General features: G+C 41.5%; 1 protein-coding gene across 1 annotated transcript in view; it reads right to left on the minus strand.

Moving 5' to 3' along the window:
• The window catches only part of LRPPRC (leucine rich pentatricopeptide repeat containing), a 100,471-nt gene extending 93,521 nt beyond the window's left edge, over positions 1-6,950 (minus strand). The window contains exon 1 of the mRNA XM_090281227.1: positions 6,757-6,950. Within this exon, the coding sequence (XP_090137353.1) occupies positions 6,757-6,905 (149 nt within the window). The 5' untranslated portion in view covers positions 6,906-6,950. The remainder of the gene's footprint in view (positions 1-6,756) is intronic.
• Between the last annotated feature and the right edge of the window lie 7,037 nt (positions 6,951-13,987).

Here is a 13,987-nt window from a genome sequence, read left to right on the forward strand (position 1 = left end):
TCTCTTTCTCCCTCCCTTTCCCTCTCTCTAAAACTAAATAAAATCTTAAAAAAACAAAACAAAAAACCACATCTGTTGACTGACCTTTTTTCCTAATCTTTTGTACAGCTGTCACAATGAACTTTCTCCCTAAACTACTTTGCAAGACTTCAATTCTTCAAAAAGTCTTGCCCAGTTTAGCTGTCCCCCAAACACAGCTTTATGATTTATGGTAAGTCACAGAATTTCAGACTAAAAGAAGTGTGCAACCATTCCACACTCAATGCATTCCTTTCCCTTCTCCAGATGCCCCATCCACCTGAAACTGCTCCAGGTCATAGGGATGTCTCAGTTATGCCAGAAAGTGATGAAGAGTCAGTTAACCAGGTTGGGGCCTATAATGGGATGTGGATACTCTTTTTAAAGTCTACTAAGTGAGTGTGGGATGAAGTAAATTATTCTAAAGATCCCTTCTAGGGTTTATATTCTGAAATCTTATCATGTGCTTACTTATCTGTGATAGTCTCTAATTCCTAAATTTATAATGTAATCATGTACTGTCTTTATCTTTTTTTTTTTTAGGTGTTTTTTTGTTTTTTTTTAAGATTTTATTTATTTATTTTTAGAGGGGAAGAGAAGGAGAAAAAGAGGAAGAGAAACACTGATCAGTTGCCTCTCCCACACCCCCAACTGGGGACCTGGCCTGCAACCCAGGCATGTGCCCTGGCCAGGAATCAAACCAGCAACCACTTGGTTCACAGCTGGCACACAACTCACTGAACGACACCAACCAGGGTTGTACTGTCTTTTTTAAAAAACGTTTTAATGTCCTTAAATACCTTCAACACCTAAACTACAATATACTCAAAATACTTCAGAACTGGAAATCACAGTAGGTGAATCCCAACTGAAGATACTGGATAAATTAGTTCACACTTCTAAGTCTCAATTTCCTACTGTGTAATATCAACCCACAAAACACGTGATGTATTCACACACTTTGAAAATGGTTAAGATCTAAGCTAAAGGTACTACTGTTTATATTAACCTCCAAATTTGTTCTTCCTAATTTTGCTAACATCCTTACCAATCTCTTGTTCTCTGTCTCTCAAGAAGAAAAGGAAGTATCTTTCCTCAGTTCTGCACCGACTAGCTGAGGCCCTATTAGCCCTAACCTGCCACACCAATGTTGTTCCTAACTGGTCTGTCCACCTCCAACCTCTCTCCATTCTGCTAACCTAAACTTTGTCAACACTTCTACCTCTCAAAAACCTCCAAAGGCTTCCAACCATCAAATGACCAACTTTATAACCAATCTTGGTAGCTTCAAGGAATCAAATGGCTTTTGCAATATCAATGTCCACCACATAGCCACAGTCCCTTCATGCTCCTCTCTTCCCCATAACACTGTCTAGTTATTATCATGCATTTTCTCAAACTCAAGTGGTCCCCCACCACAACACAAACGTGACTGTTCTTCTGAAATGCCACAGTAAATTCATCTCCTATGGGGATCACATGATCACATATGTAAGAGTTGTACTATGCCTATCATAGCCCTCTGTAATTGATAAATTTATACATACAAGGAGCAGAGGCCGAATCACAACCCCAAAGGATCGAGACACACTCTTAATATTTGTTGAGAAGATCTTTTTTAATGAGAGGTAAACAAGGGAAAGTTTTCTTTCCTTCCAACATCAGAAATAGTCACATCGTTCTGTCACTGGGCAATATGTGATCACCTTTGAGCCATCCATCAATCTATATCAACTTCCAAACTGATTTAGCTCAAAGCTGTTCTTTCTTCTGAAGCACACAAGTATTATTCTTAAAACTCTCACAAGAAACATATAAGCAGCTTCTGATCCAGAAGTGTCAGAAAATAAAAATACTGCTCCTTACCCTGGCTGGGTGGCTCAGTTGGTTGGAGCATCAACCCATACAGCAAAAAGCTGCAGGTTCAATCCCTGGTCAGGGCACATACCTGGGTTATGGGTTTGATTCTCAGTGGGGATGCATGCAGGTGGGTGCAACTGATCAATGTTTCTCTCTCTCTCAAAATTAATCAACATATCCTCAGGTGAGAATTTAAAAAATACACATATGTTGCTCTTCCACCTCCCCACAGGGATAGGGTAAGAGCTGGTTTTTAAGAAAACATTTGTTTAAAAAAAGAAAAAATGAAAAGTAAGACTTAAAGAATATAAAAATGTATGCTTTTTGGTGCTCCAATTTTGAAAACAGATTAATAAATTCTAATAATTTCACTTAATATTGTAATACCCATCTTTCCTTCTCAGACAGGACATTCCTGCAAACACAGATCAGGGTAAATTTGTGGAAATTACCTGCACTACATGAATGGGTTAAGTACCCCTTGAAACTTCCCTGCATCTCACAATATTCCTTCCTCAATGGCTAAGATTTTCATTGATGTACTCAACTCAAGGAAAAATGAATAAGACAAAGTTTCAGCTGGGTCTGGAGTGCTGGTGGTTACACATGTAATCATGTTAATAGATGCTTTAGTGTTTCAGGCTGCAAGAGAAAGCACAAGAAAGGAGCAGTCAAATGAGAGAAGCAGTCAAGAAAGAGTTAATTTGAGTAGGGGGAAAGGGAGACAAATTCCAAAAGTGAACATGATATTCAAAGGCTAGCAGATATACAGCATGGTCCACCAGAGCCTTGCTAGTCCCCAGACTAGCAGCACCTTTATCGTCTGGGGCTTGTTAGAAATGCAGAATCTCAGTCCCCTGCCTAGTCTTACATAATCAGAACCTACAGTTTTTAACAAGATCCCTAGGGAATTCTAATGCTCTCCATAGGTTCAGAAGCTGACTTCTGAACAGTAATTTGCTATGACTAGAATATATTGGGTTGACCAAGTTTGTTTTTTTCCGTACAATGGCTCTAGTAGTGCATAGTTGTCTTTAACTTCATTAGAAAGTTTTGTTAAGACTGTATTGTGACAGCTGTCATATTGGTACACATTTTTAAAAAACTTATCAAAATCAGTCAATTTTTGTGTAGGCATTTTAATACTGAAGATGCAAGAAAATATGCAACATTTTCAGCACACCATGCTCTATTATTTCAAGAAAGGTAAAAATGCAACTGAAACACACAAAATATTTGTGCAGTGTATGGAGGAGGTGCTGGGGCTGATCAAACATGTCAGAAGTCGTTTGCAAAGTTCTGTGCTGGAGATTTCTCACTGGACAATGCTGCATGGTCAGGCAGACGAGTTGAGGTTGATAATTATCAAATCGAGATGTTAATTGAGAATAATCAATGTTATGCCACACAGGAGATAGCTGACATACTCAAAATATCCCAGTCAATAAAGTTATTGGTGAAAATGAAAAATGTGTCTTTTATTTTACTGAAAACACTAAATGGACTTTTTGGCCAACCCAATAGAATGCCATGAAAAAAACTCTTAAGAAGTGAGGCTCCAGAGGCATCTCCAGATCAGGAAGCACCTTGTCCTGGATGTCATGGAAGCCACCACAGTGTCTGATTATAAGAAAATGACATGATCAAATTATCAAGGAGACTAGATTGATGTGGGGGCTGGAGGAAGCAGGGATTCATCCCAGACGAAGGAGATATAACAGGACTTAATCATTTGTTCAATCAACACATAGGGAGAAGGTGTGAAAGATACATGAATGAGAAATCTCAAAGAAACAGAAATAGCAATATTCACTAAAGAAGAGAACACAAGAGGAACAGATTTGGAAGGAAAGACAAGTCCCATATGATATGTGATGGGTCCGAAATACCTGTACTTCAACCAGTAGATGTCTAATAGATAGCCTACGTACAGGAAAAATAATGCGATCATCAGCTAAGTAGGCAAGGACTGACACCTTGAAAATGGAAGAATTAAAATTAAAAAAATTTTTTAAAGGACTAAGGACAACCCCCCTCAAAACATCAGCATTTAAAAGATAAACAGAGGAAAAAGGAAGCAACAAAACGAGTGAGAAAAATCCTAACAAGAAGAAAATCAAGAAAGACAGGTGTAACTGATGCCAAGAAAAGGGTCTCACGCCCTGACTTGTGTGGCTCAGTGGACTGAGCGCCAGCCTGTGGACCCAAGCAAGGGTCGCTGATTCAATTCCCAATCAGGTACATGCCTGTGTTGTGGGCCAGGTCTCTAGTTGGGGGCATGTGAGAGGCAACTGATAGATTGTTTCTCTCACACACCAATGTTTTTCTCCCTTTCTTTCTCCCCACCCCCTTCTAAAAATAAAGAAAAAAATTAAAAGAAAAAGGGGGGGATGGGCATGTCATGAAGGGGAAACGGGAAACAGAGAAACATACAGATCAAGGCCTTGAATGTGGATCATCTCACACAGACTAAGTGATTGGAAGGAGTTACATATATCAACAACAGACTTAAGGGTGATTTTGGTTTATTGCTTTTCCCCTGTATTTTGCAATTGTTCTTCAAGGCACACGAGTTTTATAATTTTAAAATATATACACCAAAAAAGTATTAAGACCATGACAGCTTTTGCAGTGGTGACTGCAGTGGGTAGAAGGGTGAACACAAAGTGAGGAAGAGAAGGAGGGCGAGTCCAGGCAGGGAAGAGAGGCTGGGAAGCATCTAGAGTAAGTCCAGATTGCCAGGAAAAGTTTTGTCTTTCAGGTAGGGAAGATCTAGGCATGCTTAGAGGCTGAGGGATAGAAGATTGCATAGAAAAAGCTCTCAGCGTCCAGGAGAAAAAGGGAAATTACTTCTTTACTTGCTATGAACTGAGGACCACAGGGGTGAACAAGTCAAAGTTCTGCTCTCATGCAACTCAGTTTCTACTAAGAAAACAGAAAAAGATAAATAACATCAGAGAACTTAGACATGCCTTGATAAAATGAAAACAGGGTAGTTTTTTAGAGTAAATGTTGAGATAAAGCTTGCCTAAAGAAGCAGGATTTTCCCTGGCCAATGTGGCTCAGCTGGTTGGAGTGTTGTCCATAAACCAAAAAGTCGTGGGTTCAATTCCCCGTCAGGGCACATCCCTAGATTGTGGGCCCTGGCATCCCCCAGTTTGGGTGTGTATGGGAGGCAGTCTATCAGTGTTTCTCTCTCACATCAATGTTTCTCTCCCTCCCTTCCCTTCTCTGTAAAATCAATAAGCATGTCCCTGGGTGAGATATTTAAAAGAAAAGAAAAGAAAGAGAGAAAGAAACAGCATTTAAGTTGAACCCTAAAAGAAAATAAGCTTTACGGAGAAGCAGGCCTGTTACCTCTACCTTATGGATAATGAAACTGAGGATTAAAGAAGTTAAGATTTCATAGCAAGTAAAGGGAACCCAGGTCTGATTAATACCCGGATCTTCATACCCTTTCTACTAGATTGGGTTCTCTGTTGATCCCCACACGCGACGGTGAAGATGAATGATAGCAATGACCCTCCAAGGGATGTTAAGAACTGGAAAAAGACGACTAATTGGCATGACTTTCTTTGTCAAAAGAAACTCTTTGAAAGCCAAAGATGTATGTACTTCTGTGAAAGCAGAGGCATGCATGCTAACTATTGAGGTCTAATGAGAAAATCGAGGCAGGCTCCAGGTTATAAGTAGGATACATTCCAAAATTTTATAACTCGGTTGTTAAGAAGTCATAAACATTTCTTCCATATAATTTTATGTAGAGAAGAGGTTTCCAATATGGTCCACAGATCCATGTATCCCTAGTCATTATTCTAGTAACTAACACAGCACTTATCAGGTACCAGGTCCGGGGTTAAGAGCTTTACATACAATACTCCCAACACTGTTCCACTCCACCTTGGAACTAAGGAAACAGGCCTGTAGATACTAAGTAACTTGTTCAATGGCATGATGCAAATAAATAGAGAGGTCAGCAGTCCAGCCCTGGCCTAGTCCACATCTTATGCTGTATCCCCAAATATCTCTACTTTAAATACTAGTCGTTCCAAAATCAGCTTTACCCCAAATCTTAAACCTCAGTGCCCATCTCCCCTTCTCAGCTGGTCAGAATACTATTCAATTAACACTTGCATCAAGCTTCCTGCCCTCCCCCTCGCCCCAACAAAAAAAAAGGTCTAATACCAAGTCTATCTCCTGATAAACTTCAGTCCATGAGGGCATTCACTCACACGTTTGACACCCACTGAGAATTTAACTTGCCTTTGCACCCACCCAGGCCCCCCCCAAAGTGCCTTGCAAGTGTTCATTTATTCATTCATTGACCCTTAGTGAGCCGACTGTGACAGTTCCCAACCCATATCACACCCTAGTCAATACTAGAAGGAAAACTCCAAGAAAATTCAGGCAAAAGCCCAAGCTGATCATTATTAAACGTCTATCTCTAAACTATACCTAGTTCACCCAAAATCCCCAATCTATTCTCCCCCCACCACAAAAATAAATAAGTAAAATTCAAAAATTAAGCCCTAGCTGGTTACTACTACTGGTCACCAATAATGCTGGCACATGGGACAGAGTACAAACTGGTCTAGCCTAAGGACAGGGGTAACACCCGACCCTCTCAGCTTCACAGGTTGAAGGTAGCTCGAGGGCATGATCCATGCCGGAAACGAGCCATGCCCGCGGCCATGACCTTCTGCAGGCGACCAACCCAGTCACCCAAAAAGCCCTGGTGGGGAGCATGCTCCGAAGCCCCGGGATGCTTAGCCCTGGAGCGGGGAGGTGGGTACGGAGAGGGCACAGCAGACACCCGTCCCCCACCCGCGTCAACGACCCCGGGAGACACCTGAGCTCCAGGCGGACGGAGGCACTCACCCGGCGACAGGCGCGGCGCGACCTGCGGGCTGACAGATGGCGGCGTGCGGCCGACCCGGGCCGCCCGCGAGGAAGCGCAGGGAGAGCGGAAGGCGCGAGGCCACCCCGGCTCGGCAGAGCCAGCGTGCGGATCGCAGAAGGGATGCCATGGCTCGGCTGTCCCCAGCAGGTTGCACGTTCCGCGAAAAGGACAGGGTGAGCACGTGACCTCAGGGTCGCCCGGCGCGGGAGAGACCAAAGGCCGAGCGCACCAGACGTAAGGGGAGGCAATGTCGTTTTAGCCTAGAAGATGTAAAAGTCTGCGTCTCTGAGGATATACGAGCCCCACGCCATGTCTTAAGGACAAGGTGGCTGGATATGTTATTTAACAGAGCTTCTCTTTCTGTCTTACGGCTTTCATCTCAGCCTGTTCAGTCGCTCCACCCCTACGCTAGTCAGTTGGTAGCGTCGGAAGAGGTCGACTCCTCCCACGTGAGCGCAGAGGCTTGCGGGGGGCCAACTAACAGGAACCCTGGAGAACGCCCGGAAACGGCCGACTAGGAAAATCCCTGAGTGGGGAGTAATTCTCCGCCGAGGCTCGTGTCGCCGCTGGCGTTCAGTGGTGGCTGCCCCGTGTGGAGTTGCCGCGCTGATAGGAGCGTTCCATCGCTCTCAGAAATGTGGGACCGAAAAAACGTTGAGGACCTTTGCACCGTACTAGGGGCCTCCAAGGTTGAATAGATCGTGATTAGTATTATCGGGGCCAGGGGGCAGTGTAAAGGAATACAGAGGTCCAACCTTAAGTCCGTGAACAGTGCCTTGCTTTATGAAATAGATGGAGTCTGACAAAGGTCGTAGAGTTTTAAAGCTGGAACTAAACTCGTTCTCTTCCTCAAATAATCCGCTGCCCCTTCCGACAGTAAATGCACCAGCATCAGAGGTAAGAGCAGTAGGATGAAGAGTCTTGAGCCAAATCTGGGGATAGAACAGGAGGCTCTTTCAGTGTTTACAGTCTGGAAAGGTTGGTTCCCTGTGCACACGTGAGAAGCCCCTCTTCCGCTCCCTCTTCACTCAGCCTATATCCTACCTGTTCCCAGGTGGACACTCAGAAGTGTCCTCTGGAAGCCCTGCACAGGCATTGCCCGTTTGGCTGTTTATCCCCTTGGAGAGCTCCTTAAGGGCAAGGACTGGGTGACTTTTCTGGTAGCCCAATTCCATACTCAGTGCCAGGCACCCAGTAGGTTGCATTAAATACTTATTGAATAAATGTGTACGTTGACATTATCTAGCTCGTCTCTCCTTTGAGAGATGAGGGAAATGAGATCCAGAAAAAATTAAATGATTTTCTCTGGGTTATACTATTAGGCATTAGGAATATAATTTATTTATTCACTCATTCAACACATTTATGGAAGACATAATCAGTGCCGGGGTCTATTGCAGATAGGGGTACAGCAGAGACCAAAACAGATCAAGTCTAGTCTCCAATTAAGCATTCCAAAATGTAATTTGGGAAGACATACAAGATGTCATGTAAAATAAATCAGGGTGCAGGGATTGAGTATGACAGATGTAGCCCCTTCAAAGAGGAGGAAGGAGGACAGTGTGGATGGGAGAAAAGAGTAAGGCAGGGAGGGGAGGGATGGTGGGCATAGAGGTCAGAGGAAGTTGGGGGCCAGATCAGGCAGGGTGTTAACGTCCCTGAAACCTTTAATCCCCGACCAGCCTTCTCTCTGTTTTGTTCCAAGACACCTCTAGAAATATGAAGCCTCTATCGAAATTTATCTAGGCATTTATTTATTCACTCATGGATGTATTCACTATTTATTGAACACCAAGCAGCAAGTTAAGTGCTAGAAAAAATATGATGGGCAAAAGCAGGAGCAGTCCTTACAGTTACAGAATTTATATTCCAGAAGGCAAGGCAGATGTTAATCAAATAACCAACTAAATGAATTATGCATTGAGACAGGGGTTCTGAAAAAAGAAACATCTTTCCATAAGAGAGTATGCTTCACCTGGGAGTCAAAACGTTCCCAGGGAAACAATCCTTAGATTGGAATTAGAAGGATGAATAGTTGTTAACACATGTAAGGTGCATATGTGTCTGTGTGTTTCACATGTGTGTAAGAGAGAAGGAGTGGTATTTGCTTGCTTTTCAGTGTAGACTTCCCAAATTCTTCTCAGATCTCTTTAGATTCCAGAAGCTGTGACAAAGTGGAAGAGAAGTCTGAGTTGATCATCCTTGGTTTCTCCCTTAGCTTATTCTGAATTATGAAATGGATTCAACATTGGTTAGGAAATTAGGGTCCCTGCCTGTCCCAGTGAATGGTATGGTATAACTTCTGGACAGGATCTTACTAGAAGGACAGCTTAGAAGCTAGATTTTGCAAAAGTACTTAACTGCTTGATTTCCTTATGTGTAAAACTAGCGATACCTACCCTTTCCTCCTAGGATTTTGGGGGGAATATTAGGTGTTTTTGTTTTTTTTTTTAATGATCCAAAAATTTATTTTATTATTTTATTTTTAATTATATTTTCTTGTCTATGCTATAACAGTTTTCCCAATTTTTCTGCTTTTGCCCCCCTCTACCCACCCATCTCCACTCCCTCAGGCAATCTCCACATTGTTGTCGATGCCCATGGGTCATGCATATATGTTCTTTGGCTACTGTATTCCCCAGGCTGTATTTATGTATCCCCATGACTATTCTGTAACTACCAATTTGCACTTCTTAATCCCTTCACCATTTTTGCCCATCCTCCTGACCCCCCCTCCCATCTGGGAACCATGAAGTCATTCTCTGTATCTATGATTCTGTTTCTCTTCTGTTTGTCTGTTTATTTTGTTTAGATTCAATTGTTGATAGATACATGTTTATTGCCACTTTATTGTTCATATTTTTTGTCTTCTTCTTAAAGAAGACCCTTTAACGTTTCATGTAATACGGGTTTGGTGGTGAAGAACTTTTTTAGATTTTTCTTCTCTGGGGAGCTCTTTTTCTGTCCTTCAATTCCAAATGATAGCTTTGCTGGGTAGAGTAATCTTAGCTGTAGGTCCTTGCCTTTCATCACTTTGAATATTTCTTGCCAATCCCTTCTAGTCTGCAATGTTTCTTTTGAGAAATCAGCTGATATTCTTATCAAAGCTCCCTTGTAGGTAACTACTTGTGTTTTTTGTTTTGTTTTGTTTTGAATTTTTATTTTAACTAATTAATTAATTATTGTAGCTTTTACGATTCTGTCTTTGTAGCTAACCTTTGGCATTTTAACTAATTATTTAATTAATTATGTGTCTTGGTGTGGGTCTCTTTATGTTCATCTTGTTTGGGACTCTCTGTACTTCCTGGTCTCGTGTGTCTATTTCCTTCACCAAGTTGGTTGTCTCTCACATTCCCCTAACTGGGGACCTGGCCGGCAACCTAGGCATGTGCCCTGACTGGGAATCAAACCAGTGACCTTCTGGTTCACCAGCTGATGCTCAATCTACAGAGCCACACCAGCCAGGGCTCAGGTCTGGATCTTTTTATGCTGTTGAGGTTCTTACTACATTAATTGAATATACTCATAACCAGTGTTTTGAACTCTGCCTCTAGTAGATTGCTTTTCTCAATTTTGCTTAGTTTTTTGTTTTTTTTCCCTGGCATATTGTTCTGTTCTTTCATTTGGGCCATGCTTCTTTGTCTCCTCATTTATGCAGTCTCCCTGTGCTTGTTTCTATGTGTTAGATAGAGCTGCTATGTCTCCCAGGCCTGGTAAAGTGGTCTAATGTAGTGGGTGTCCTGTAGGGTGGCACAGCCTCCCCTTTTACCCAAGTTGGGTGCTCTAGGTGTGCCCACTGTGTGGACTGTGTATTCCCTCCTGTTGTAGTTTAGCCTGGATTGCTGTTGGCACATCCGAGGTCAGCCACCATCTGTGTCCTGTCTGGGACCACACAGCATAAGCTACAAAGTGATCTGCAGATGGCTGCTACTTGTGCTTGGCTTGGAGGAACCCAGGAGAGGCCAAGCTGTGAACCAAGGCCTGCTGTTGCTAGTGCCAGACTTAGGGCTACTAATCAAGAGACATGAGGCTTACTGAAGCCAAATATAGCTTAAGAAAATTTAGGAAAATCTGAAGCATGGGCTAAGACAAGCCACTGGAAACAGGTTGGTAGGCCTGAAAGTTTGATGGGGCAGGACCTCAAGGAATCACCAGGGTGGGGCAAACAGTGTTAGCCAGGTTGATGGAGTCTCAGATATGGCACCCACTTGCCAGCTTTGTGGCTCTGTTGGGTGAGGTCTCAGAAAAGGAACAGTAGACTCTGCCAGCACTTCTGTCAGGGAGAACACTGCCCCCCGGCTCTTGCACTGATGCCAGACAATAGTTCCTCCCTGTATATCTCTGATGCCTTTCAATCTGCTTCCCCATCACCGGAGCACAGAAGGAATAAGTCAGAGTAAGTGTGTGTGGGCCAGTTAGAAGGAACATCCTGGGGCTCCAGAAGTTTCTGTCTTTCACAGCCTCAGTCCCCACTGGTTTTTACAGCCAGAAGTTATGGAGACTTCCTGGCACTGGATTCTCAGGTTGGGGGTCCTGATATGGGGCTGGGACCAGCCCTCTCCTCGTCTCCACCCCTCCTACCAGTCTCAATGTGGTTTCTTCTTTAATTACACATTAAATAGTTGTAGGACTTCCATTCAGCTCAATTTCTGACAGTTCTGAGTGATGGTGGTTCTATAGTTTAGCTGTACTTTTGATGTCAGATTATTAGTTAAAATAAGTAAAATATTGTACTTACAGTACCAGGCACATAGGAAGCTCTGAAAAATAATATAGCTACAATTATTATTGTTGTTGCTTTATGTGATCAAGTCTAAACCTCATGAATTTGAGATTTTCTCCAGTCTTTCCTTGTGGTCTATTTGACACCAACATCTTCACTACCTAGTAAGCTGCAGCTAGTGTCTCAAGCTCCTAACTCAGTTTATTCATTTGTTAAGTGCTTTGCGTAAGCTAAGCACAGGGCAGGTTACATCCCAGGGCAAAGAAGTTAAGCATTCTATACTGAGGATCTTAATTTATAGGGAGAATAAAACACATAGTATTTTATACAGATAATCATTACATAAGGCAGTGTGATGAGGGTCCCAAAGAAGAGGCAAACCTAGTGACAGCTGGAACTGAGAACAGAAGTTTCCATGGTAGGAATGACATTTCAGCTATTGGAGGCTAGGGAAGACGTGAAAAAGTAGACATGATGACAAAGGGAGTTCTAGACACAGAGAACAACAAGAGCAAAGATAGCACTCCTTCATGTAAATTCCCTCCTTAAACTACAGAAAGTGGTTTTTGGACCCGGATGTCAGCCCAGAGAGACTCGCTAAACCAGTGGCTTTCACACTTATGTGATGGCGACCAATGGTAAGAAAATGCATTTTATAAATGATAAAAGTACACACATACAAAAGTAAATTTCACAAAACAATAACAAGTCTCACTACATGTGATGCACTTGGGATTTACTAATCTATTTTCTTCTATTTCATTCTTTTAAAAATGCTGGTTGGTTCTAATTTGAACAAACCAGCTATATGAAGACATTTTTAGACATTTAAGGGATATTGCTTAATACCAAGAATTATTGCTAACTTTTTAAGGTGTAATAATGGGCGTTGTGGTTACGTAAGGAAATTTTTTTTTTTTCTAGAGATACATGCTGGAATATGTAGAAATAAATTAACTTGCTATCGGGAATGTTCTTTTTTTTTTCCCCATAATAATTGCAATTCATTGAGAAAATAAAATTCAATTTACAAAGTTATCAATTTCAATTCATCTGTGGAAGAGTGACAGGAAGGTGACCTTTTAGTAATAGCCCATGTTTCTTTTTTTTTTTAAGTATATTTTATTGATTATATTGTTACAATAGTTCCAATTTTTTCCCCTTTGCTACCCTCTACCCAGCACCCCCTCCCCCAGCAATCCCCCCCCACATCCATGCCCATGGTTCGTACATACAAGCTCTCCCGCTTCACCCTTTCATATATTCTTCTTCTTCTTTTTTTAATAAATAAATGATTGATTAATTATTTGGGAATTTTCTTTAACATACTTCCCCAAAGAATAAAAGAAAAAACAAAATGATTATAGGAAACAAATACGGCAATATTTTGATAATCATGGACTCAGACTGAGTGTGTAGGAGTTCATTTTACTGTCCCCTCTACTTAGTGTATATTTTTAAATGTTTATAAAGAGAAAGGTTTTAAATGCTGGTTGTATTTTGATTTTACTACTCATTAATACAGCATGACTTGGCATTTGAAAAACACTGTTCTCAATCATGTCCACCAAGCAGACGGACATACCAGTCTGTACCTCTGACAGCTGGAGACCTGTTCGTGGGAACAATGTGGTTGATTCACTTCTCCAGCAAATAGGTCCCCAAACATCAAAACTTACTGTTGTTGCTAAATCATCTTACATAAAACATGAAGTATCTGAGCTTCTAGCCATTACAGTCTAAGACAGCGATTTTCAACCTTTTTCATCTCATGGCACACATAACTCATTACTGAAATTCTGCAGCACACCAAAAAGTATATTTTTTGCCCATCTGACAAAAACAAGTAGGTATAATTTTGATTCATTCACACCGGATGGCTATTGTTGTGTTGTCTGTTGTCATTTTTTTAATTGACAATGTAAGGGAAAAGAGGTCAGTGCCCCTGACTAAATAGTCAGGTATTGCATGTATTGTATTTATCTTCAAAATTCTGAGCTGAAATTATGGTACTCAACACCCCGAATGGGAAATTCACAAGGCAGTGGACATTAATTTCATTTTACTTTAGTCAATTAATCTTTTTTGTTGTTGTTTGTTTGGCAGCTTAACAGTTATGGTGAATCACAAAGGATCAGAAAATAGATGCTCACTTGTAATTGTTTGTCTGCCTCTCTAGAGTCTCCTCCAATTTTCACATAAATACATTCAAAATAGTGTGAGCAAAGAACCAAATGATTGACTTGAGTTTAACAGCCTATTTTGCTTAAAAGCCTTTACATTTTAAGCAGCAGTTGTAATATTTAGCTATGTATTTTCTCTTGAGGCAACTTGTCTGATGAATCAAGGGCTTCTTCCATCTGTGACTACATCTTTCATATCCAAATTTATTCATGTATGTAATTCCCAATTATTCAAAAAAAATACCCTGTTTAGACCTTTATTTGTGCACAGCCCCGAGGTTCTCATTATAAGTGGAGGTCCAA

The sequence above is a fragment of the Furipterus horrens genome, unplaced genomic scaffold (assembly GCF_987537825.1).
Source record: "Furipterus horrens unplaced genomic scaffold, mFurHor1.1.pri manual_scaffold_6, whole genome shotgun sequence".
NCBI lineage: Eukaryota > Metazoa > Chordata > Mammalia > Chiroptera > Furipteridae > Furipterus > Furipterus horrens.